The sequence below is a fragment of the Syngnathus acus genome, chromosome 10, assembly GCF_901709675.1.
Source record: "Syngnathus acus chromosome 10, fSynAcu1.2, whole genome shotgun sequence".
In the NCBI taxonomy this organism is placed as follows: domain Eukaryota; kingdom Metazoa; phylum Chordata; class Actinopteri; order Syngnathiformes; family Syngnathidae; genus Syngnathus; species Syngnathus acus.
The window spans coordinates 7,039,778-7,067,726 of record NC_051095.1 but is presented as its reverse complement, the minus strand read 5'-3'; the positions used below and the strand labels follow the sequence as shown (position 1 = coordinate 7,067,726).

General features: G+C 41.9%; 1 protein-coding gene across 2 annotated transcripts in view; it reads right to left on the bottom strand.

Annotated features, from left to right (window-relative positions):
• Positions 1-27,949, bottom strand: part of LOC119129719 (protocadherin-1-like) — an 81,383-nt gene that overhangs the window by 13,345 nt on the left and 40,089 nt on the right. The window contains exons 4-5 of one of the 2 annotated variants that reach the window (XM_037263107.1): positions 21,977-22,196; positions 419-6,744 (exon numbers count right to left, since the gene is read on the bottom strand). In XM_037263107.1, coding sequence (XP_037119002.1) covers positions 6,686-6,744; positions 21,977-22,196 — 279 coding nt within the window. In that variant the 3' untranslated portion in view covers positions 419-6,685. Of the gene's footprint in view, positions 1-418; positions 6,745-21,976; positions 22,197-27,949 lie in introns of those variants that run through there. The other variant, XM_037263106.1, reaches the window with a different exon arrangement.

Genomic DNA, 27,949 nt, shown 5'->3' with positions numbered 1-27,949 from the left:
GCAGATATGGCTTTTTTTTTGCTTTGCTTCCGAGACAAAAGCTAGCAAAGGAGGGATCCCGTTATGACTGTGTGCATTTAAATCTCTATATTTTCACTATTTCATTTTTGTTGCTTTTCTATATGATTTTTTTCTCATATTCTATAATTCCCCTCTCTCCACTAGATTTCTTTTACCCTGGAGCTCATCGCTCTCATTGATCTTCCTTCTTCTCAGGATCTCCCATCTTCACCACATCTCCATCTCATCTCTTCAACTCTACTTCTCCCCTCTCATGTCGACTGCTTTCTCACCTCGAGTTCTCACATCTTAACTTTTTCAGATATTTTCTGTTCCCCCCCCTTTAACCTCCTTACCCACTCGAGTTCTCATCTCTTTGCTTCTGTGTCCTCCTCTAGATCTCTACCCCTTTTTTTTGTCTTAATGATCAAGTCTTCTACTCTGTAACTCCTCTCTTCGACTCTCCAACTCATCGCTCCTCCGTTCTTCTACACTAGATTTTCTTCTTCCCTTCTAGATCTGGATCTACTGAAAAACTCATTCCTGTCGTCCACTGCTTTATCTTCTGCAGCGCTACTCTAGATCTCTTCCAATATAAAAACAAAAATCCTCTACCTCTTCTTTAGTTCTCTTCTCTTCTCCCCTCGAGCATAGCTTTCCTTTTTCCTCTTCGGTAGCACCCCTCCTTTCTCCTTCTCATCTACACAAAACAAGTCAAACATCATATTTACTCTTGTCTCATTCCTCCACCTCCATCACTCTCATCCCTCTCCTCTCTCATCTTCGCCACAGGTGACCGCCAAGGCACTGCGAGTATGTGTGTCTGTGTGTGTCTGTGTGAGTGTGCGTGTGTGTGTGCCTGCGTGCGAGTTTGTGTCCTGGGAAGTGGATTATCACGGTGGTCTGCAGGAGTCAGCCGGCAGCCGAGCAGAAAGCTTTAATGAGAAGTCGCTGTTTACTGGGGACAGACTGGGACACGCACACACGTACACACACGCACACTTGAAGCACACACTGTAACTATTGCAGTAATAGAGGTTGGAAGGTTCCTTCTACAAACTAGTCGGCTCTGTGTTTCCTCATTAAGGAGGACAGTTGGGACACTCACAAAGGCACACACACATGCACGCACAAAGACTTTTCACAGGGTGGCTGCAGGTTTAAAAATATGTTAAAAGACATTTTTAAAGCCACTTTGGTCAAATTTAACATCTCGCCTTCATTAAATATAACAACAAGGTGTGGGTGATAATGAGATCAAGTGATACCAACAATTCTTTCTGCCTGTCTTCGTGGTCATAGGCCTTGAGTGTATTTGATGTTCCGGTATCTATCTATGTCAGGTGTTGCCTTCAGGGACACTCTGAAATCACAGCTTTCCTGTTGCACGACAACTGAGCGATGGTTCCAAATACCTCCAACTATCTATCTGCTGTACTTGTATGATGTCTATCCGTTCATCGAGCAAGCTTGTGTTTAGCCTTCAGGGACGCTCTGAAACGTCCTCTCACATGGCACCTGAAGTATATTCATCCATCTATCAAATCTAATCCGGTGCCTTGAGGGAAGTTCTGAAATCATGGCTTCAGTCTCAATTTGAAGTGAGATGAAAAATGTATCTAACTCGTTATTTAATTTATCCACCAACACCAAAGTGTATCTATCTCGTTATTTAATTTATCCACTAAAATCTTTTATGAAATACAATTGCTTTTAACACAACGTCTGTGTTGGGATCACGTATAATTGGAGAGCAACATTCTTTTTTTCGACAAAACAGGGCAGAAGAGGTGTCATCTGTTCAACTTTCCACCCCCGTCCCTGCTTTCACACAGCCACCATCCCACCCAGCAAACCTCGAATACCACGGCTACTATATTATGCTAATTGCCAGAAGACTAGTCAAACAACTAGTCTCCCACTGATAAAGCCACAAATACCGGATAAACCTCAAACCGCCCGGTCCCTGCTGTACCTTTTCACACAGCCATCATTTCCCCCTATTAAACATTTAATACAACCTCAGAATCCAGAAAATGAATAGCTCTCCTTTGGCTGGAGTTTCTCGTGTTAGCTCATTTCACACAAATGGGTTTTGATGGTGACGTGTGAAAAGGGCTAATGAAATTCTCGGTGGGAGGTTCAATATGATTCATTGTCACCTTTTCTTCCCGTACGGGTATCCGATGTGCGAATACGACCCTTTAGCGCTTGCAGATGCAGACAGTGTGCGGCTCGTAAAAAAAGAAAATTAAATTAGCGCTGAGCTTTTTTTAACGTCCATTTCGCATTGCCACTTTGAGCGGGGCAAGCGCTTAATAAACTCTCATTATTCTCTGATTCACGGCGCCAAAACACGGCTCCACTCCCGACGCTGTTAATTTGTGACGCGCGGCCGCTAAACACTTGGTTAGCTTTATCTGCCATCGTAACGCTTGCACCGCGGAGCTTTATTAGCACTTACGCCGGCCTTCATTTGGCTGCGGTTAAATCCAACTCTTCTTTTCAAAGGGTTTTTGGCCTCTCAAGGGAATCTGACGCTCTTTAGCCGCTACGCTATGTTTAACAGTACAGAAAAATAGCAAGTAGCTGCTAAGTATTTCCTTCTAATAAGAAAAAAAAAACGTTGCCCTCAAAGCAACCTAAAACAATATATATTATATTGTGTAATATTTTGAATTGATTTTGAAAATGACTGTATTTCCAGGTATGGTTTTCAGACTTATTTTGTGTTAACTTATGACATGTATAACGAATGTAGCTACGTGTAGGTACGTGAAACTGGCATATGGGATTAAAAACTATTTTAAAAGCACCGTGGATTGAATGGCAACCATCTTGGGGTGTACCCCGCCCAGAGACAGCTGGCTTTATATTAAAAAAAAAAAAAAAGCCCTTGAGTTGGATAACCCAAAGATGGCTATTTCAAACCAAAATGGGCGACTTCCTGTTTCCTTTCAGGCATAGCTTCTTGAGATATTTTTGTGGGTCAACTCATGATGGACATTCCTACCATATGTATGTTGATAAGTCAAACTGGCTATGGGGGCAGATTTTTTTTGTGAGACTTAAAAGGAAAAATTCAGTCTGTGTTGCACGCATGACTTGTGGCACCCACACACAGTCTTCTAGTGTGGAGTGTGGCAAAATGGATGACTGCATATGCACACACACGCACAGTATCAGTGTTGGTTTGTGTGTGTGGTGTCCAGAGAGTGGGATGGTGATTAGTGTTGGGATTCTGGGACTGTGGCCTCAGTTTTCATTAAGAGCCATAAACTCACATGTGTTACATCACCGCACAGACACCGTGTATGTGTGTGTATGTGCTTGTCTGTGTGTGTTTGTGTTTGTGTTTGTGTGTGCGCACACGCGTGCATTTGACCGAGCTTTGAAGACAGGCAAGTGCGAACGAGAAAGATGTTGTTTATCATGGCAGTAATTAAGCCCGCTGTTCAACTTTAATTAAAATATAACAGCAGCACTAAAGATGAACACACACACACAAAATACATTTTTAGCTGGCTATTTGCCACCAAAGATAACGCAACATAAATTGCGATAAGAAGCGGCATGATCCGATGTTCATGATCCAAAAAAGGCCTGAAACCAAATGAGATTAAAATGTGAGCTGGGGAATGTTAATTATTAGGGAAACCTCAATTAAAATCAAAATGGCTTCCTACATATATAAATGCACGGCCGTGGGCAAAAGTCTTGGGATGCCACGAGCTTAATACGACACAGTTAGCAGGATTATAACAATGTTGCTGTTTAATGAATTAAATCAATAAACTAAACAAATAAACACACAAAAACGTAAAATAGATTTTGCATTGGGCCAATTTATATTCATATAAGCACTACTGATAATAGATGGATGAATGAATCACAAAAGTCCATTCAAATTCCACATTTTTGTTACATACAAAATGGGACCAATCTAAATGTTTTTCAAACAACAAACATACGGAATTAGATTTTGAAAACGTGTCGAGTAGATCTCCACCAAAGCCCCATTGCTAACAAAAGAGTACAGATCTGTATATGTTCAGTGTCGTTTTGGTGTTTCGTTAAATAACTGACTTTGTCGTCAAAACAAAGAATGTCACACAACCTGTGTCTTTTCAGGGAGGGCTTGTTGAGACTTTTTGTGGGTCTGCTTATAATAGACATTTAGCATCCGAGTCTAAGATTTTTAAGTTGCGTAACTGGTCAAAATGAGCTTAAAATATCTGCTTCAAACCATAAAGGCAGATTTCCAGTGACATTTTGGGCACTGCTTCTTTCTTTTTTTTTGTGGGTCTAGTCATGATTGATAAGCCTACCAAATTTTATGGTGAATTAACCAACACACTACATAAGCTCAGCACGACTTTATTGTCATAAAAACGTGTGAATACAAATCATCATCATAAATACATTCACAGGCACAACCTCCTGCTATAGCCCCCCCAAGTAATGACTACATCCCATAATACACACACACACGCACACACACTCACAAACTACTATTACCGACACGCAATAAATAGTCCATTCAACTATTAGGTATTGATAAGAAGAAAGGCTTGATTGACAGCTTGCGTGGAGGGCGGGACTTAAGAGGGTAGGTTACATAGTAACACTTTTCGGTTTGTTAACAAAAGTTAAAGCCGTATGAGCTGTTATCGTGCCAAGTCATGACTTCTTTGCAAACAAGTGCATTTAATTACTCCGTGTGAGGCATAACAGATTTGAGAAGTTGATGTTAATGGTTTTAGTGATTTTTTTTGTCAGACAATCAATTACTTGGTAGCGCTTTAACCCTAACCTTGACTGACGAATTTAATTTGTGCCTTCACCAAACTCATAACTTAATTTACACGTATATGAAATTATATTTTCTTATTGAAATGGATTTAAATTCCATTAATCCATTTCCAGTCTTCTGAAAGAACACTACAATTTTGTTGTTGTTTTTAATAGAGAAAAATTGCGCTTATCTGAAAGAACACTCATCGTCTCCATGCCATTTGACACTTTATCATTCACAATAGCCATCTATCCTAGCCTAGCGCTCTACCCTAGCCACATTGCCCAGCAAGCTAGCCTGCCCACTTAGCCTAGCAACTAGTACAGAACCCGTTGAAATATCAGAGACTTTAACAAGCAAATAAAGGAAAACTGCTTTTTAGGGAGAAGGTTTTTTTTTTTTACTTCAGCAAAAGCAAATTGCTAATAATGCAAAAGAGCTAAACAATCATGTGGTTGCTGTCATTATTTGAACATGCCAATGTTGTGGTATTATTGTCAATTCTTTGAACTGCTTTCAGGAAGTCACGATGAAGTCCTATCATTTGTGAAATATGATTATTGGGAGTAGTTACTATCTGTAATATAAAATTTGCATTAGATTTTTTTTTACACATTTTCAGTTATTACCAAGCACAAAGAAAATATATCAAAATTTGTTGTGCCATTGGAATTCGTTCGTTATTTTTTGGATTTGATTTTAGGTATTCGTTTGAAGGTTAGTATTTGAAGAACTTGAGTGTGTAGTAGTTAGGGTTGGTTTAGGACTAGGGTTTGAAGGGAGAGGTTTTTTTTATTCAAGATCAGGTTTGTGTTAGTCGGCTAAGTTTAGTCAGGGTGAAAATTTATTAAGTGGACTGGTAATTTGGCAAGTTTATTCACCTCATAAGTTTATATGTATCAGTATTGCACTTGCATTAATTGATAACCCAGGTAGCTCAGTTTCAAAAAGGTTGGTGACCCCTAGACTCAGTGTTCAGGATTAGTTAGAGTTAGTTACAATAATTTAGTGGCTATTGCTAGAGTACATTATGGATAGGTTTCAATTCGGATTTGGCTTTAGATGGTTAGGGTTAGTTGGGTTAAAGTTAGTCAATTCATAGTTATAAGGTTTGATTGGGGTAAATGTTACAGTTAGGGGACTGTTTTCGATTGGGGTGTAATATCTTAAGTTGATTAGTTTTGCTGGGTGTAGTTTTAGGGTTAGTTTGGTTGATGTTAATTGGTTAAGGGTGTGTGGTTTGGTCAATTTAGGGTAGGTGGTATGGTTTGGAGCTGGGGTTAAAGTTGAGGTTTGAAGTTGGGTAAATTGAGCTTACTGTTAGTAAATTTAAGGTTGGTTCATTTGGGTTAGATTCAAGATGCTTGTTATGGATCTATGGAAACCCTGTTTAAACTGTGATCGTACTTCCTGTTACATCATGTTTAACATACTCAATGAAAAGAAGCTTTAGGGGTTTTTTTGGCCAGTGGTTTTAAAGTATTTTAAAAGTATTTTAACAATGAAATTCTTTAAGACCAATTCAAAAAATAAATAAATAATTCTCACTTTTCTGGCAGGAATTCTGTCCAGTGAGAGCCATTGTAATTTTCACCCTGTCCTCCGAAACAAACACAAATTAAGTTTAAAAAAAAAAGTAACTCTAATGCTGTGAAAAAATCAAAAAGAGGTTAAAAAGAAAAAGAAAAAATTGATAATCCAGTCAGTCCATGGGAGTCCCAAAAACGTTTTCCTCATTCCAAGAAAGCACAAAAACTCATTCAGGAGCGTGGAAAAAAAAATCTATACAAATGCAACAAAGACTGGGAAAAAAAAGCGCAATAGTGTTAAAAATGGACCAGGAAGAATAAAAAGAGAAGACAAAAAAAGTGTCTTTGGGACTTTTTTGTCTTAAGGAAGTCTTTTTAGTCCGGCCGCCCTCTCCGGCTGGCTGCTGGACGACGCTGCACCTACGAGAGGATAGACACGCAACGTCTTACACCTCAGTTCACCTCAGGTAACGCCAGGCACAAGAGCACAGTCCATGCAAAAAAGAAAACAAAAAGAAAAATTCAAAAAATGGAGGGAGAGATGGGATTTCAAAATAGTAGTGGCTTGAAAAAAATGTACCCGTGCAGTAAAGCAAAATGGATTCTTGGGAAAAAAAAAATAGTATGTACATTTCTCATAATTTGACATCAAACACAAGACTAAGAATATAAAACCTTTGAAAAAATGCAAATATGCAAATTGAATGCGTATTTAGGTTCAGTAAACAAAAGCAAAGACCATAAACGTCACCTAAAAAACACTGACGTTTTTTTATATGAAATCAGACATAGTAGCATCATGAGCCACGGTTAGCATCACAACGGCAGTCTACTTACTAATTAAGTTAAGCAAGTTCGCACTTTTTTTTCCTTTCGTAAGAACACATTCCGAAGCGACCATTTTAGTCTTATGTGGCTCAATTGCAGAAAACTGGTTTATAAAAAAAACTAAGCCGTTTTGACTAAGTAGCATGAAATGCGGCAGACATGTCTATCATGATTCATAAAAAAAAGTCAATGAAGGCATGCCAAAAAAAAAAGAAATTACCATTTTGACTCAAAGCAGCCATTTTTGGCTCAACTAGATAAAAAATAAAAGTCAACACTCGAAAGCCAGTTCAGTTAGCAATACGATATTTGCTAAACATGAGTAGACCCACAACAAAATCTCAGAATCCTTGCCTGGAAATACGGAGTAAATCTGCCTAAAGCAGCCATTTTTGTCCCTGGAGAGATTTATGAATACATATACTTAACCGCGCTAATAAAGTGTGATTGAAGTATGAAATAAAAATGATGCGTCTTGGCATGTTCCTCATTACAAACGGTCTCTTCTGACTGCAGTCATTTACACTCCGCTGAGGAAATACAGCAAATATTTGTTTTATGCTAATGAGCGGCGCGTGTCGCAAGCAGATTGCCTCAAAGCAAACAAACACATCAGCAAAGAAGTCCTGCGTGCCGCCGGACGTTTTCACAAGATGGTCGCAGCTCCTTCAAGACGCTAAAATGCACTAATGGCCGCCACTCACGTTTAATGTGCATGGAAATGAATCTTTAATGGGGGTCTTCACCCGACGCCATGTTGTTAAACATAGGCACGGTTAGCGTACATCACTGGTAATTACATCATGCTGAAAGACAAACATACATTTTAAGCCACAAAATAACGGCGTCACTAGTCGCTCTGAGTTGTTGCCAACTGTTTACACAAGATGTCCCTTTTTGATGTTTGTCGAGTCTATGAGCAATTTTGCTAAAAATTCAATCGATGGTGCCAAGTTGGTCATTGTTAGTTTGTTTTATTAAGTCTTAAATGATCCTAATACATTGTGTAGTAATAAATGTATGGCAAAGTTGCTCTGTCCCACAATAGTTTTTTGACACTTAAATGGATGCGCTTGCTCAGAGAAGACAAGTCGCAGTCAGAGTGAAGGTGAAGATGGCAAGCACGTATCGCACGGACGTAGCGTGTTGTGTCGCACATGAAAAGGATGCCAGTGACGCACTTCCGACTTAACCGGCTGCAGTCAAGGTAATTTTCTTTTTCCAGTCCGTCAAAGGCGAGTGGAAAAAGAAAGTCAGAAAAAGGATTTAAAAAGGAATCACAAAGGAGAGGAAAAAAAGACCACAGGAGAGGAGACAAGATGAGATGAGATGAGATGAGATGAGATGAGGAGGCATTGAAAGGACATGCGCGGGAGAGAAAAAAAACACTCCAGAGAAAGAATGGCACGTGGGTCACACCTTCAACAATAAACAAAAAAAAGTGATGAGTGTGTGCTTGTGTGCATGTGTGTGTGTGTCATTTAAATCTTTTAAGAACACTATATAGAGTCTCGCTGTCGGTCGGCGATGATTGTTGCTCCAGCTTCTGTTTTCTCCTCTTCTTCCTCCTTTCTCTTGGTCCTCCTTTCTCTCCCGATACTCATTTTCACCTCATCTCTCTTTATCAATTTCTTCCTCATCTTCATCTTCCTCCTCATTTATCTCCTCCGCCTCATCATTATTTTAACTTTTCCTCCTCTCCTCCTCTTTTGCATTTGTCTCCTTTTCCTCTCTCGTCTTTGTCCTCCATCTCACTATCTCCTTCTTCCTCATCCTCTCCTCTCTCTCCACGTCCCTTCTTCCTCCTCCCGCTGCTGCTCATTGTTCTTCCTCCTCCTCTTCTTCCTCCCAGTCATCCTCATTCTACTTCTCTTCCCTCTCTTGCCGCTCTTCCCTTTCATCCTCCTGTTTGTCCCCTTTTCTTTTCTCTCCTCCTCCTCACTTGGCTTCATCCTCCTTCTCCTACTTTTTTTTTTACCTCTTCCTCTTGTCTTCTTGTTTTCCAACCTATTGGCATTTCTCTCGCTCAGGGATGATGTGATAAGCAGAAATGTGTCGCCTGTTCTTGATCTTCTTCTCAAAAAAATGTGCTGATCGTATCCACCGGTGTCTGTCGTTGCGGTGGTTGTGTGGAATTCCAAATATTGGAATGAAAAGTGAATTCAACAGGTCAATCGAGGCAGCAGTTTGACTGAATGGACTGGCTCGACAACGCAAACACATTCTAGGTGTGAAGCTTTTCAGACGTTTACATGAAAGGAAAATGAATCAAATAAGACGTTTTTAATGTTAGCATGTTAGCATGAGCGAGGTCCACTCGAGTCCTTGGCCCCGAACGTTCGTGTAGCTTTAGTAGATAATCCGCCGGGCCTTTTGAATTTCTGCCTTTTCAAGCTGCATTCACACACCCGGCCGCCTTTTCATTTGCTCTTTTGTGCGCCGCACAATGAAGGTGCAAGCAGAAGCGTCGCCGACGCCGACACTCCTCAAGCAGTATGCCTCTCCCACCCGCCCGCCCGCTTTAAAAGAAGGTTTTGTTTTTTCATGTCGGCGCTGTCTCCATCTTGACTTCCAAAAAAAAAAAAAAGCCTCGGGCACCCGCATCTCGATACCGTTAACAAGCGTTCATTTTGTTCCTGACCCTTGAAGTACATGCACCTTGTTGGCAAAGTGGATTGAAAAGTGATTTGATCAGCAAAAAAAACAAAACTGAAGTTACACGATGTTAGGTATTGAGACGAAATATGAAATGAATGCGGCAACATTAGAAGTGTGTTTAAATCGACAGAATATGACATAGCTATGATAAGTTAGACATAGATGATATAAATATGCGACTTTAAAGGGTTATGGAACACAAAACAGGATCTGAATATCATCATGTCAAGCTATATACACCACAATAAACATGGCACACACGACAACCAGATCAGTAAAAAAATAAAATGCAGCTTCTCCCCAGACACCATCAGACTCCAGAGCCACTGACATCACAATCTGTCAACCACTGTGCAATATTTGAATTTTTTTCCCCCATCCTGCTCACTTAAACGTTTACACTCTACGATACCTCTGCAAACTGAAACACTTGAATGCCCCAATGCCTGTATCTTCATCGAAAACAGAAATGTTTCTCTTTTGGCACAAATTAGACTACAGCCACCCCAAATACACTCACCTCATTTTTTTAATTTGACTTATATACATTTCCTGCCAGTTTTAATCTTGTAAACTCCTCGTAAAAGTGGAATGCCACCAGTAAATGAATAGTTTTGTTCCAGAGTGCTGTGATTTACTTTTTTATATAAGAATCACAATATGACACTTTGGGAGTGTATAGACATTAAGTACGACGTAAATATACTACATTAGTGTAATCATCATCAAAAAAATATATTACATTTGAGCTAAATACATGACATATGTAAAGTGCTACATTAGAAGTCAATTGAACATTAAATATGATGTAATTATGCCACATTAGAGTTGCAAATGTTAAACCTGATGTAAATATTATACTTTAGATATTAAATATAATGTAAATATAATAATTCCAAATGATGTAGGTGCAGACGAGCATCAAAATTGATCCAGGTAAAAAATAAACGACAAAGTAAGTCCTTGTTTGATGTAGATTTATATTAGATGTATAAATGTATATTAGATCTATACAAATATCGATACAATTGCACCACACCAAAAAGATGTGTTGAAAATATACTCGATTAAAAGTGTACCAAAGATAAAATTGGATGTAAAAGTGCTACATTACATCAAGAAATGGATGTAAATAATGACACAAACAAATCCATCGGGAGGGGGGATCCGATTGGTCGTCAGGAAGACAAATCAACTCCGACTGGACCAATCGTCACCACAACAAACTGCAAATAGGAAATTGACTTCCTGTCACAAGTGTGAGATATGCGCCAGAAAACAACGCACACACGCGTATACAAGCACACGCACAAGGCTTCACGACAGGTACACCCAAGTGGAGGCGGACATGAATCTCAACGCTTACGTGCTGCCGCACACTGATGGCTATATATTTTTGCACACACGCGGTTGTATTTCTGAGATGTGACTCATGACTTCCTCTCAGTATACAAACGTGTGAAAATACACACACAAGGGTTACACACCAGTTTGGAAGGGTTGTTGTGGCAAAAATGTCTTTCTTCAGTTGTTGTATGAGATTTACAATATGAAAAGTCTTGTTTTTTTATGTAGAAAGTAGTCTGATTACTTTCTTGGACTAATATTTCGTAAGTTTTAAAGGTATTATTAGTTTTTGTCGTGTTGTCCTAAAGTGATGTTGAGGTGAGTGAGGCGGAACAAGATACCTGCCACCCGGTCGGGAACTTGTCGGATGTACCCGAAGGATGTGAATCGGCCGGCCAGCCGGCAAACATCTGCCGAGACATCTGGGCTGTGAGCCGGTGTGACGAGGACAAAAATGAAGACTGCTCTGTACACTGACGGCCTTGATTTGCTAGCGAACAGAGCGCCCCGTTAATGGAACAAGAGGACGAGGAGGAAGAAGGTTGTTACGTTCTGACTTTGTCATCCTACGGGAGAAGAAAAATGTTTCTGCGCTGCGGGGGAGGTGACCCCGTCATCCGGGACGCCCTGTATGTGTGTCACCATACATTGTGTGTGTGTGTGTGTGTGTGTGTGTGTGTGTGTGTGTGTGTGTGTGTGTGTGTGTGTGTGTGTGTGTGTGTGTGTGTGTGCGTGCGTGTGTGTGTGCGTGTGTGTGTGCGTGGCCCCCCAGGCTCCGTCCTTGTACCCCCCCCTCTCCCCCACCAGTATGAACTCTGATCTGTGGCCCTCAGTGATGCTGCATGACGGATGTTCCTGCTGCTGAACAACATTGACACGCTGTGTTTGTGTGTGTGTGTGTGTGTGCGTGTGTGTTTTTGCATGTGTGTGTTGTTTGTATTTTTGTGGAGTTTTAAATATAAAGTTTAAGGTAAAATCTGTCATGACTATCATGAATCATCGTAGAAATCAATTCATTGAATGTATTATCATTGTAAATATATATTAATAGCACACCCCTGACTATTTGTGGGGCTGTGGAGATCTTCCTACGGTTACTTTTAATTGAACTTGGCTTGCCCCAATCTTACGAATGGACTCCAGCAACTGCTTGCGCCAAGTAGACCGTGCGACTCTCATGCACTGAATGTAAAGGCAATGAGGGTAGCAGCTACCATCGGTTGGTTATGTTCACTCCCACAACGGCGCAAACGCCTCTTTCTACCTGCGCCAAAATACCAAAAGAAAGAAAACTCAAAAGCGCTTGGACTGCGCTTTGCGCTAGATTTGTAGGTAGGCTGGAAAAGTGCGATACTTTTTTTTATGGATGGCATTGTTTCAGTAACCTTACACAATAGTGAATTTTAGTATATGTCACAGGGCACAAATGGCTCCCTGGTTGGAGTTTGGACAGTCCTAAATGTACATTGGGGCTCCATCAGAAGAATTCAGTTCGACAAAGAGGCTTTATCCCACTGGTACCTGCCACACGTCCGCCCCCTCCCTGGCGTCCTGCCGTCCGGTGTTAATGTAAGCCATGTGGCGCGGGTGTAATGACATATAATGCTATTGTCTATCAAATCTGCTTAGGATCAGCCAGGCCGGGATGCGGCCGGGCGAGCCTAGGCAGGATGGGCAGATCGCGCGCCGCGGGTGACGGGATAATCCAATCACGGCTAGCGGATCACGGTTCAGCCCGCTCGGCGTATAGCGGACGCACCTGGATCTCGGCTTCTGATTGGTTGTGGGTCGGGAATTCGATTGAGACTGGCCAAGTGATTTGAGGACTCGGTTTGCGGGGTCACACGACATCTATCACATTCAAGATGGAGTTTCGGAGCTATGAGTTCACACCCCAAAAAAACAGCGATCAGAACATTCAAGATTTGGCTGAAGGAGTGAAGAGAAGGAATCGCGGCGCTAATGAGGTGGATGACTTCAGGCAATTTTCCTGTGAATGGCAATCATTTACTTTGAAGTAAAAAAACGAAATGACTTCAGTACGTGATACTTTTTTATGAAAACACTCCAAGGCCGTAAGTAAGTTAAGCGTGACAATCGATAGTCAAAAGCCAATACTCAAACGCTTGAAAAACCAGGAGGAGGAGAAGGAAATGGCACAGGAAGAAAGTGAGGAAGAGACAATTTTTTTTTGGAATTGGCCATTCGGGGCATGTTGCAGTTGTTGTCAATTTTGTGTCAGCTTTCATTCAACTGACCACAAGCGAGAGATTTCCGCTTTGGGTTCAATCAGGGTTGTTGAGAATCACAATTGTTCAGGGTATTACTAAATTAATGATTTTAATCAGATGAGTCGAAACAACAGCAATATTAAAAGAAGTGCAGGAATTTCTAGCAAGTAGAGGCCAAATCCTAAACATGACAACAATCTCCAAGATGTAAAATAGACTAACTTTTTCTTACCAAGTAAAACGTCCAAGCTCACCAAAATTTTGCAGAAACAGTAAAAATGACAAAGGACGTGGACTGGACGTGTGTCTAATGCTAATCTAACAAGCTGGGTAGCATGTTTGCTCTAGCAATGAAAGTCTCCCAAAGAATGTTGGTTTTGTTCTAAAGACCACAAAATAATTATAATTTCAAGAAATATCAATCCATCAAACTGTTAACTTGATCTTGTCCCCCAGTAAGCAGCCTGTAGTACAAATCTCATCGTAATTAGTCGCATGTAGGCTAACGAGCTCCTGAACCAGGATTACCTGCCCGTCTATGTCTAATCCTGAGATCATCTGCCTACACTTCCTCGCTCTTCTTCCTCATCGCTCGTCCTTCCTCACAAAGTCACACGACCTCAAGTGTTGAAACGTTTTTCCTGTCTACATGTTTACAAAATGTTTTGACGAGTGGATGTGGTTCAAAAGGTATTTTTCCTCAATTTGAATCTCTGTGAAATTTAAATCTCTGCGGTATTTCATTTTTCAAAGACTGGGCTAGCCACAAGCCCGAAAATGTATCCTAACTCAAACTATCCTTCATATAAATCTTTGTTATTCTCAAATCAATTTAAACCTAGAAAAAAGAGAAAAATATATAGCCTGGACTCCTATCACAACCCAAAAACCCGTAACCCAAGAGAAAGATTGGCTTTAGGGTTAATCCAACATTAATCCAATACTAACCCAATTCATTCATACAATTCTCTAATCAACGTAACTCACCCATTAACCCAATAACCCTTTTTACTCGAAGCCCATTCAAGACATCCTAAAAATCCAAACCTGGAAATGTTTCCAGAAAGTTATTGTTATGAGCATGCAAGCATACGTAGCTGAGACCATAATAAACTCGGTCCAAATTTGAGCGCAGACATGTTTGTTTGGACGAACACTTACCCCCGCTGTGTCGGAAACCCTTTGGGCGGAAAACCTGATTAACTCGGGAGGGATCGTTGCGCTAATACGTGACAAATAAGTGGATTAGTGGAGGGTCACTGTGGATTAGCCGCCGTCTTTTTTGTTTCATCCCGACGTCTCCCCTCCCCAAAAACCTCCCCTCGTAATCTGCTAAAAATCCTGTGAAGCAGAAGGCTGGTGGCCAAACAGCTATCCCCCATTGCTTCAGACCGGTTCTTTTCATGGCTGGCGCATTTTTCAGGTATAATATCACATGGAACAGTAAAGTTTCAAAAGGTATTATCAAAGACACACACAGTGGGGCAAAAAAAGTATTTAGTCAGCCACCAATTGTGCAAGTTCTCTGTAATTGTCTTCATAGGTACACTTCAACTATGAGAGACCAAATTTAAAAAAAAATCCTGAAAATCATATTGTCTGATTTTTAAAGAATTTATTTGCAAATTATGATGAAAAAGAAGTTTTTGGTCAATAATGGCCTCGATCTGGGGCTCCACGCAAGATCTCACCCCGTGGGGTCAAAATGATCACAAGGACGGTGAACCAAAATCCCAGAACCACACTGGGTCCCCCTAGTGAATGACCTGCAGAGAGCTGGGACCAAAGTAACAAAGACTACCATCAGTAACCAGGGACTCAAATCCTGGAGTGCCAGACGTGTCCCCCTGCTTCAGCCAGTACAGTCTGTAGTTTGACATTCCATATTACATTCTCACAATCCTCTTCTGGATCATCCAAATGCTCTCTAGCAAACTTCAGACGGGCCTATCTATCCATTGTATTTTTTAATTTGATAATTTATGGAAAAGTGTTTGTCAACTCAATCTCAATTCAAGACTTAACATACGATTACCTCCTGGCTTTGGACCGCCGACCTCTTCCGCGCTCTGTCTGTTAGCCCACATAAAATAGCAAGCATCAAAAGCACGTGTTGCCGTGACAACCGCCCTGCATGAACACCCCATCCGCCCCCATCTTTCCATTCACGCCTCAGTCCTAATTGGCCGGCCTGTGCCGACGGGTCAGAGAGGTCGCCCGGCGGATGAATGCCGAGGCGTCCGCTCAAACGTGGCCACTTTCATCGCCGCTTGCTTCGGCTGAAGGGACGCCAGCAGGGCGGATAATTGGCGGGCGGGTGGCTGCTCGGAAGGACCTGGCAAAGCCTTCGCAGCGTGGCCACAAGAAGGCAGCGCAACGAGCTATCATTTGCTCTACTTCACACACAGAAAAGAAAAAAAGCCACAAATAAACGCCTGCTGGGTTGAGATGGCGCCAAAGGTGGCAGCTGTTGGTTAGCAACAGGTGCAATGTGGGTGAATACGGTCACTCACTTTTAATCTGGTACTGCAAGAGTAACACAATTGGTTTGGAATGATGACTCTTAAAGCGGTTTGAAGTCCATTTTCAGGTCCCTATGGCTGTTTGTTACCTATCATAGGTTAGAATTTGATTCTTGGCCTTGGTAATGAACATGTACTAAATTCTGTGTCATATTTTCAACACTAATGGGTACATAATGATACACATATTTCTGAAACTTCAAACCAAAAGGACACAAGCCCAAAATGGATAGTTTTATTTTGATTCCATACGTCATGATGAACATGCGTGTCGGATTTTGTGCCAATCAGACACATTTCAGAATGGATTACTGAGTTACAGCATTAAAGTCTAATATTTATTTCGTCTAGCCACATTAGCACTAATGTTTTTTAATCCTGTCATCAGCATCAGAGTGAGTGACAGGAAACGCACGAGTAGTTTTTTTTTCCCCAATATTGGTTTAAGACTGTACGTTTACTGTGAGCTGCTCATTAATTAGCGTGCGCGACATTTAATTGGTGCTATGAGGCCAGCGTGCACCTTTAAGCCACGGCTAATCCATCAGCCGCCACCTATTTTAATTGCCTCCGACAACATTTTAATTGAAGTGAAGGAGAGGCAGCTAGGGAAAGCTTTTATTTTGACACAGGAAGTGACTGGCAGGAGGTCTACGTGTCCCAGAATGTTCTTAACTAAACTGCCTTGCAACTTGTGTTCACTTGATACTAGGGGTGTAACGATTCATCGATACACATCGATTAATCGAAATAATGCTCTACGATTTATTGGCATCGATGCTAAACGTAAACATCGATTTATATCGCCGTGTTTGACCTCGGACATTAGACGCGACTTTATTTTGAAATCCAGTTCATTGTTGCTTGCTTCCTCTTTCCGGGAGCAGTACGCGGCGTGTTGTGTTGTGAGCAGAGCAGGCACGTGAAAGGGGAGCCGACAACTACGCGGCTCCTGGGCTGGTGCTATGGCTAGTGTCCAAGAAGACGAGGAAATTCGCTCCCCTTTGGGCTTCAAGTCATTCGTTTGGAAGCACTTTGGATTCCAAAGAAAAGATGGCTCAACGGACAATTAAAATTATTGTAAATAAATAGTTCAGTAATGCACTTTAAAGTTAATGGTATTACAAAAAAAGAAAGAATATTCATTTTTCTTTACTTCTATGAGAAAAAAGATAGGAATTTGATAAAGTTCAGTGTTAAAATAAGCACTTTGTATCCTACAATACTCTTGTAATTTCCTAAATAAAGAGTTTGCAGTACCTTGTTGATTTTGCGTATGAATTGTTATAAATCAGGATATTGTTCTATATTTTTTATTTAAAAAAAAATATATATATATATACGATCGTGGAGCACTATATCGTGATGTATCGTGAATGAATCACAGCAGGCTTTAAGATATCGGCAAATATCGTATCGTGGGGCTTTGTATCGATATGATATCGTATCGTGACAAAACCCGCGATTTACACCCCTACTTGATACGTTTTACTGTCTCACTTAAAGATATTTGGAGACATTAAAATTATTTATTTTTTTCACGAACCAATTGCTAACCCAGACACTGGATGCAAATTCATACACATAAGCCTAATGCTAAGCAAAATTGCTAAATTAGCATAACCCTGTAGCCAATGCTAACATCCATTTGATCTCATTTTTTTCTTAGTTTTGCTGATTTCTCTTGTATAGAGGAAAGTGTTTAACATTCTATGTGTGTGCCACTAAGCGTACTCATTTTCTTTCCGAAATGTAATATGCGTGCGTGTGTGTGTGTGCGTGCGTGCGTGCATATGTGTGTTTGTGCGAGCGTGTGTCACGTAACTTTCCATAGACAATTAACCCCATCATCCACCACAACACCAGCAGTGGGTGTTTCCTTGTTTCCATGGCGACTTATCTCTGAGGACAGGGACAGGTCAGCACGAAAACAAAGTTAGACACACCAGGGACACACTCGCACTCATACACACGCGCACGCACACAGACACACACACCTGTTTACATCCCCCGCCGAGATCACGCACACTGCGCCTTGCGTTCATTAGATCCCATAATGCAGCGCTAACCTAGCGACCAGACCTGTGGCAAACTCCCCTGCTGAGTTTGTGCTCTCATTGGACGGCTTACTGACCCCAGACCTCCCGCCGGTCGCTGGGCCATCTGCATCGTCAGAACTCACCGGGAACAGCTGGCAGGACAGGAGCTGAGCCAAGCGCCAGCAGGTGGCGGCTTTGGGCGACCCGCCGTTAGATCACAACGACACGTGCCGCTAACCTCCATCATGTCACATATACGGATTGTTTTATGTTATGCTTATTATTATCTACATTTTCAGTGCCTCTAAATGACGAGTGTTTTACGCAGAAACCAGCAAAAGGGGATCATGTGAATGGGGTCACAGTATCAAAATCAGTCTTGAAATCTTAATTTTTAATCCTAACCCTGGTTTGACACCTTAATTTCAAACCCTAACGCAACACCCTAAATTGAAACCTCATCCCTGTCTTTTTGAACCCTAACTCTGGCTTGAAACGTTCATTTGAAATCCTAAATTTAGACCGTACTTTAAAAGTAACTTGTAACCCAAACCCTTTCACCTGGCTCAGACACTTTTGTATTTTGAAAACACCTGCAGCCTGACTTGGAAACTGGTATAAGGCCCATCCTTGTTTAAAAGGCTAATTGGAAATTCTGTCTTGTTTAAACCTTGTTCCTGGGTTGATTACTAACAGACAGAACAGCATCGCTGCTGTGTTGCTGTATGAACACAAACAATGGTGTCAATCTTCTCTTTTGCTGTGTTCCGTATAAAAGGCAAAACGCTTTATGTGTGTGTACAAAACGTCCAACACAGATAAGCTGAAATAAACAACAGACCTGGAAATAAATCCACCTCGTATTCTCTCTACATCCATCGGGTGGGGAGACGCAGAGGAGGGGGGGGGCACGGGAAGAGCTCCCCGCAAAGCTCCTCCACATCACAGCAAGCGATCACTCTGCCACACAAATAGCAAAACACAGAAACGGAGAAGAGGAAGATGCGCGTGTGCTTCCATGGGGAGGAATCACCTCTCTTATCAGTGGCGCTTTTATCTGCCGGCTAATGAGCATCACACACTCACACGCACTCTTCCTCAGGACGGCAGTTTCGTCAGCCCATCTCTCAGTGAGTGTCCCACTTCCAAAAGCGTGGACGTCCGCTTTCATGGTTACGCAACGGTGCTGCCAGCGTGTGCGTTGTTCAGCCTGGAAAGCCTTTGAACACACTCGAACACTGCCGGCTCTAATGACTGCGCGTGTGTGTGTGAGAGCCATTATTAGTTTTTTGCAAAGTAAGCAAGCTGCCAAGAGAGGAAATATATGTTGGCCTGATCCACGTCCTCGTCGTGTAACTCCTCCAGCATTATTGTACTTCGTGGAAAAAACTTGAACTTACTACACGAGCCAAGAAAAAAAGGTTTACCGTATGTATAAAAAGAAAAACAGATCTGCAACATGCTATGACGTCATGGCGTCGCCATCAACCTGCCATATCCTCAATCTTCGATGTCACTCGTGACATCAACAACTTGACACATAGGCACCGACGTGTGGAATAATGTCATTACGTCATCCATTATGACATATTCAACCTGCATCAACCAATAGCCTCAACATGCTGTGATGTCATCAACTTGCGACTAAATACAAAAAAATCATGCAATGTACGAGTTAGTTGGGAATGACTTTTCGGAATGCCTTGCTGTCAAAATTGTTAGCCGAACACAGAGACCGAACAACCTCATCATGATGAGAGTCGGCGGCGGCGGCGCCGTCCGCAACATTGGCTTGCGTTCCTGCTTCATGAAGATCTGCTCGCTTGCATCTCTCTGCACTCTAAAAGCTCTCGTAATGGACACTAATGCCGGTGGCTCTAGCCTGCTTTGCGCCGCTAATGTGTCCACTTCCTGTCGGTGGCGAGTGTGCGTGGCAGGAGAGAGCATTACGATGATGGCGATGATGAAGATGATGGGGGATTTCAATGAGGTCTGCTGAGAGTTGAGCCAGCGACAGGAGGCACAAAATGGAGTCTGCCTGCATGTGTGTATGTGAGTGAGTGTGTGTGTGTGTTTGCGAATTTATATCTGCCGCCCGCATCAGTCGGTGTGAGATTTCCTATCTGCACTCTTCATCTTCATCATCCTCACTTTGTTTCTATCCTCCGCACTTCAAAGCGCACACACACACACACATAAATTCTCTTTCACATACACACATGGATACAATTGCGCACATACAGATACACAGTCTCACACATTTTGTCATACACTCTCACACATGGTTTGTCTCACACACATGCACTCTCGCGAAACCCCGAAGCATGCAACAAGTGGATGCTTGTCGGTTTCTTTTTCAATTTTCTGGCTTTTGACATGAAGGTCCGCAGGTTTTCATGTAAGACACCTGGGAAGTCTGCGAAGTGGTCAATAAAGTTTTCCTTTTAGTTGTTCACATAGCACGTGGCTAACACACGAGCAACAACACACCGGCGGGTGCAGCATCTTGGCAGATGGACCAGCTTTTGCCCGTGACTCGCGACCCCAGTTGAGCGGCCGTTTGGTACACTTAATGCCCCTTGGTGGATTACGGTGGTATGGGGTTGCTAATCTGGATTTCATCTAGAATATAATCTGCAGGCCTCACATGTGTGCGGGCTTCTCAATGCTATCCCACTAAAAACAAACATATATATATATATATATATTATATTTTGTGATGCGGTTATCTGTGAATTGCATGTTTTTTACAGCATGTAGCTGTTGCTATAGCGACTAATAACGCCAGTATTTAATTAATAAATGCGACACACAGAATGGTGTCACAAATGTCCTTTTTGAACACCACTCATTTTAATTCTCATTCTCTTCAACATACTGGACCTGACACAAATGGATGTAAAAAAAAATTCTACAGTTCTATTTAATTGTTAAGCAAAACAGTAGCGTCTGAAAGGTGCGTGTGTGTTTGTGCGCGCATTTGTGAAGGTAGTTAATCAAAGCAAAGCGCATACATCAGCAGCTCATTTGCATACGAGATCCGCACTTAAAATAACATTTAATTGTCCACTGATTTATTATTGAGTCCATTTGCATTGATTATTTTGGCTTTAACACACACACACATGTACAATGCTAAACAGTACAATTCAATTATTGTATTATTGTATCTTACAAGCAACATCTCAACCTAAGTCCATTAGTTAGCTCCATCAACTTTGACCTGTACGAGATGACGACCTTTGAAAGTAGGACCTCCTCTCAAGAGGTATTTCAGAATATAACAATGAAATATGAATATGTGATAACATCATTCATAATTAAGACTGATTGAGTTAACCCTACAGAACTTGATCACATTACAAAGCTAATCCTAATTAGCTGTTCTTCATTCCACAATTAGAAGCCATCAAAAATTTGAATTGTATTATATTTTCACTTAAAACATTGGCCATCATACAACAAAAAGATTAAGCAACAAGGGCCACCAAATAAACACAGCACATTAAATCGTAAATCAAATCGAAGGTTGCAGCGAAACATTTGTAGATTTGTAATGAAATTTACAATTCGCACCTTGTATACTCAACAATTAACAAAGGAACATGTTTTGGGTTTAAGACACCTTGCCAATTAAACAAGGTAGATTCAAGAACGAGGTAAGAAACGCAACGCTAAAAAAAAGTGTGCCTTTAGCCTGTTCGGGTTCCAAGCCACCACATTACACACGGTGCGCACACAAAGTGAGCCGACACGTTATCGGGCTGACAAAAACGTTACGGAGGGCCAACCCAATTTCACTTACCCCGACGAGCCTCCCCCTGTGGATTCTTAAGTGGAGCTGATGGAAGGTTGGACTGGCCGTCATTTGCATAATTGTGATGTTAATGCGCTGAGCCGTGGGACTTGATTATGTTGCATATTGATTGCGTTGCGCGGGGAATGGCGGGAATCCGATTAGACGATGGGATTCCTGCCATCTACCATCGTAAACTCGGTCAAACCAGACGGCGAAGAGTAAACTCACCATTCTCGGGGTGTTCCATTTCACCAATGCTGCCGTCAGGTGTGGTGCGCTCGTAGTGGTCCTCGGGCAACGCCAGTGGGCCGATCCGAGGCCCGGATGACGACTTGGAGCTGGGAGTCTCCGACTCATCCAGCCCGCTGTCGTAGTAGCTGTGCTGCGATGCATCCTGCAGGTCTTGCGCCTGATTGGCCGTAGAGAAAGTCACCCGACGGTGTGGCAGCTGGGTAAAGACGCAAAATTGTAACATTATTCGCGATGGCCAAGAAAAGGACCAATGACAAAACCCCATCAAGTCACATATCATATCGAAGGCTGCATCGAAGGCTTTCAGGATCTGTGGATATTCTAATTGTATGCCTTTGTATAGTGATCAAATGGCCTATAAACCTCAAACTGCAAAGTGTCCATATTTAATCGCAAGGTAGAAATCAACAATGCGTTGTATATCAAATTAAATTTTGATATGAAGGCTTTTGGCTTCTTATACATGACAAATTTGGCAAAAGATTTCCAATTATTTTAGCAACCATTATAAAGCAATGATCCAATCACATATCGAGGTCAGTAATTAACTAACAAGAAATCAAATTGAGTCATATTTTGGAAATATGTCATATGTTAGCACAATAGCCAAAAACATGTCAAGATTGCCTTAAACTTAAAACTAACCATACAGAAAACACAAAGTCACATTTGCAAAAGCAACCTTTGACTCATTATGTATAAAAAAATTTAACTAAAAATGAGAGTCACTAAAAATATTTGGTGACCCATCTAGACAACAGTTGTCCGTGCAGATGCCTGACGGAAACTAATATGTCCGCTCGGCTATTAATTGCATGCGTGAGAGTCGACTTAAAGTTGCTAAAAATGCAACACAGTCACATGAAGTCTTCCCCGTCACGTTCTAGTTTGCACGGCCGAGTTAATTTGGAGTTGAAATGTCATGTGAAGGCGACGAGTTAGTTTGCATAAAAGCAGCAGGCTGAAAACAGACTTTGACGCTTCATTGACTTTGTGGAGGAGGAGGAGGAGGAAGCCGTCTGACTTGATGCTTTTATAATTAAAATACAATTAGCTGTCCATGTAGCGCTGCAGGACACACACGCGCACTGAGCCAAACACACACGCTCACACACACACGCACCTGAACGGGGCCAGACAGATAAACAGCACATCCCTGGCTGGCCTGATACTCAGTCACCATGGAAACTGGTGTCACCCTAGTCAGGACCCTGAACCGCTTCAAACGGCATCAAAAAGACTTTTTGTATTTTTTTTCTTTCAAAATGGCGACCGTCCACAGTCCGGTGTCCCTTTGGGAAGTGTGGTGCGAGGGATCAAACAGACGCGGCACCATCAGCGGTCGCCAATTGCGACACCCCTGAGGATTGGACTGAGAAAGGATTTTATTTCAAATGGAAAAACAAATAGCAGCGAGGTCGCAAAATGCCGAGATATAAATTTTGTTGTTTTGATTGTTTTGTTTAAACTGACAAAAAAATGATCACAAACAAACATCCAGTAACAAATGGTCAATACAAAATTGAGGATGTTCAATACCATTTTTGTTTTTTTGCTCCAACACACACACTAATACACACACGGCATGAGCGGCAAATTAGAATTTGTCGGAATGTTGTTATTAAGAAACACTTCCTGCTATCTGCCGAAAGATAGAAATCGACGCTTGGTTATAAACGAAGGAGGAAAGAAAAGGATGCGCAAATGATCAAGATTCCTCGCCCACCTGTGTAAAAGGTGAATGCCAAAGGGTGGATATGCAGAGCTTCCACGTAAAGTACAGAGTGAGGGGACTTTTGCAACAGGAACACACACAATGTGACAAATCTTTGTTTTTGTCCTTTTGTACTTGTACGCTGGCATGTGTTTGTTTGCCGTAAATAGAAGTCGTCGCCTATCTCAGCGCCATCTCAGCGCTGAGCGCATCACAGTTGAGAAATAATGGTTAAAAAAAGAAAATCCTCACAGTCACCCCAGGGAATCTTCGGATTCCGCAACAGTACTGTTTGCGGGACACCCACGAGTACCTCTTTATTTTCGTCTGTCACGTCGCACGTGTTAGCCAATACGAGCTAACATACAATTGGTAAACTTATGAAGACTGTCGCACTGGTTAGCATGTCTGGCTTAAAGTTCTGTGGTGCAGGATTTAATTTAAAATTGAACACAGGCCTACTTTGCTACTGTATTTGAAAATTATCAGTATTTTGGTCAAATGAAGTGCCAAGTACTTTTTTAATTGGTGTGAAAATCTTGAAAATCACCATGCTAAGGAAATTAGGAATGAAAATATTTATTGCATTAATTTTCACGTTTGTATGATTAGAACTTAAAAGGGAAAATAAAATTGAATTTAATTGCAAGCAAATGGTGGTAACCTCCATTTTTGGGAGGAATATGCCAGATTTTAAAAACACCCACAGGAGAAGCTGAAATGTCCGCTTGAAGACGAGGAGGAAAGTGAGGACGGTGAGGAGCATGAGGAGGCCTGCTGATGATTAAAAAGCAACCAGGAGAGGAGAAATGAACAACGCCTCGCCGGCTGTTTGTCAGCTGAGACACAAAGCGGGAGATAACACACCGTGTGTGTGTGTGGGTATGTGTGCGTGTGTGTGTTGTGTGTGAGCTCCTCATTACCTCCCTGTGAGAGATAAGAGTATGTGAGGCTGCATTGTGCATGTTTATAAAAGTGTGTGCTTATCAAGTATGCACATGCACACGTCTGCGCAGACACACACACACACACACACACACACACACACACACAGACGGCTAACGCGGAGAGCTGCGACATCTCATAATTCCACACAGCAGCGCCACATCACTTTGAGTATTTGATGAATGAGTTAACACAAATGAAGAATGTGTGAGGGAGTGCGCTAGTAGCCCATGTTATGTGAGTGAGTGAGTGAGTGAGTGAGTGAGTGAGTGAGTGAGTGAGTGAGTGAGTGAGTGAGTGAGTGAGTGAGTGAGTGAGTGAGTGAGTGAGTGAGTGAGTGAGTGAGTGAGTGATTGTTGTAAGTTGTGAAAGGGACTGTGTGCGTGTGTGTGTGTTTGTGTGTCCGCGGGTGTGTCAAGTTGGCCGCACGAAATCAAACCCAATAGGGAGGCTACAATGTAGGGCAAAGCAGATGCGTCCATGCTACTCGTCCACATTGTTTCGGCAAGTTCTCTGTCTCATGGAAGCACTCGTAGGATGGCAAACCAAAATGGCCGACTTCGTGGCATGGCTTTTGAAGACCTTTTTTATGAGTCTACTCGTGTCTGACATTTCTACGTAATTTCACGCGTTGAATTTTCAGACTTGATTTCAAAAGTAGCTTGTTGGGTCTGAAGTGATTGCGCCCTCTGCTGGTTGCTGACATGACAGAGAAGTCATGATTATGGGCGCCTTTTTAACAGCAGCAGCCCGTTTAGTTAGGCAGCAAACTAATCAGGCCTGTAGTGCCTTATGCTAACGATGGAAAAGCTCAAGAAAGATGCCAACTTACTAACATCAAGCTGCTTAGACAGCAAACAAGTTGGGCTAGAAGTGCTGGTTTCTGCTAATGTTGGAAAAAGTGAGGAATTGTCTAATCGATACCTTGCCGACTAACTCCCACACTACCCGTTAAGTCACATGAGCTCATGTGACGGCAGAGAGCAGGCAGAGGTTTAAGCATCAAAGGCAGCTCGTCCGACGGGCACTTCGCATGCGTGAACGTCTTAGAAACGACTCGCGGGAGGTCAAGAGGCCACGAGCGGAGAGGAGAGCGCGTGTCGTCGAGGAATTTCCCGAGGCGGTAGCGTTACTGTTAGCCACTTTCATGTTGGCCCTCCCTTGTGTTCGCCTTCAGTTTCTTCAGACGTTACTTTATCGCAAGTCGGGGGAAACCTGAAAACGGGTAGGCTACAAGAAAATCCTGCGAGGTAATCAGGCCAAGACGGAAAAAGATTAAAACCATCCAAGTGGAAGTTTAGCAATTATTTGGATTAGCTGATGAACCGTAATATGTGTCTGCGTTATGAGTGTTGAGCGTGTTAGGAATGTATGTATGTGTGTGTCTGTATGTGTACGTGTTTGTGTGATTGCGCTTATTGACAGTGACATTACACACAAGCACACACTCGCTCACACAAAACAGGTCAGCTGAGTCCATCATCTGCTTCTAGAGTTCAGTAGAACGCCAACATTTGTCTGCCCTGCAGGTGTGTGCGCCGTGTGTGCGCGTGTGCGTGTTGACACTGACACTTGACGTGGCAATCCGATGAACTCACAAGCGACGCACACACACGCACACACAGCACACAAGTGTGAGGGAGGAAAAAAGCCGTAAATCTCTTTTCTCCGCTGCTATTTTTCAATTTGCTGCCTGGCTGCTCTCCGGGCCGACGCTCAAACATCCGGACAGAACCCAAACGCAGCACCGAAGGATGACAGCAGAGCAGAAAAAAAAAGCTCTGTAAAAGGGACGTACGGCGACTCAACGCTTTTTTTGTCTGAATGTGCGCATTTGAGAGTTGCTGACGCTTCTCCGCTGTCACTCAAGCATCACAGGCCTCCTTTTGTGCATCTTCTACGCACACACACATGAAAGCCACTTAAAGCAACACTATCAGTGCAAAGCAGCACTGCAGGTTCGGCGTTTAATTTAATATATGCAACAGTCATGTTTCTTTGTGGTACTGTTTAATCCACAAGTGAAAGAGAACAGGGTGGTGTTGTATGTGTGTGTGTGGGGGGGGGGGGGGGGGGGGGGGGGGCATAGGTCCATGGGATGACGTGCTCTGAGGCTTAGCAAAACACGGTAAAAATGTTTTTCAAATGACACAAAACGTCAACATGCTAATACAGTAATCAGTTAGCATCCCAAAACTAAAGTAGCTAGTCCTTAGCAAGATAAACATAGCAGAGCTGTCAAAATGAATCGACTAATCGACAAATAATCAATTGTCGACTAATTCGACAACTATATTAATATTCCAGTAATTGTTCAGCAATTTCTAACCCAATTCCTATGTCAGTCTCAACAGAAACAATTCATTTTAATCCTTGATGAAAACAGATTATCTTGTGTGTTTCGAGTTTTTGACATGAGTTTTTAAGGTACATTTATTTATATTGCAGCTCAGACAATTTTATGACAGATTTGGGGCCATGTATTGTATCTATCTCTGTTGCGTATGAAACCAGTTGCCTTGTGCTGGAGTGGAATATTTCTCAAGGGGAATAACAGCCACAAATGTGAAAGTCCACTTGAGGAGTTAGCAATTTGGCAGCTCAGCAAGTAAAGCATGCAATTAAGTACTTATTTTGTTTTTGTTTATAACGATGGACAGAGGGCTAAAGACATAAAAGTAAAACCAATGCAGCACACATCTCATGAATGGTTTTACTCTCTGTTTTGATGTATTTAATCCAACCTTAGAAGCAGCAGTATGCTTATTGCACTTGAAATTCTGCAAGTGACTTGTGAATGGTTGTTTTTATGCTAGTTCTAAGATGTTGTTGTTAGTGTTGTTGTGTTCGTGTTGTTAAATGGTGCTGAGTGCATCTTACTTTCACATACAACAATAATTCCTTATTTAACAAAACCTAAAAACTAATACAAACACTAATTAAAGACTAGAATGTGCAATTTCTGGAGAAATTGCGTGTGAAGGCGAAATGTATGAATAACTTCTTCGGGGAATGCTGCGGAATGACGTTGAAACGTGTTGAATTACTTGAGAAATGTAGACATTTTGGAGAATTTGTGTTGAATTTCAAAATAAAAGATGTGAAGTTTTTGGTAAGTGGGAAGTTGTGGAATAGGTAGAAAAATGATGAACAGTTGAAAGTTGGAATGGGTTGAATCGGTTGAAAAATGTAGAAATGAGAAGGGAAAAAGGAATTGGGTGTGAATTTCAAAATAAAAGATGTGAAGTTTTTGGTAAGTGGGAAGTTGTGGAATAGGTAGAAAAATGATG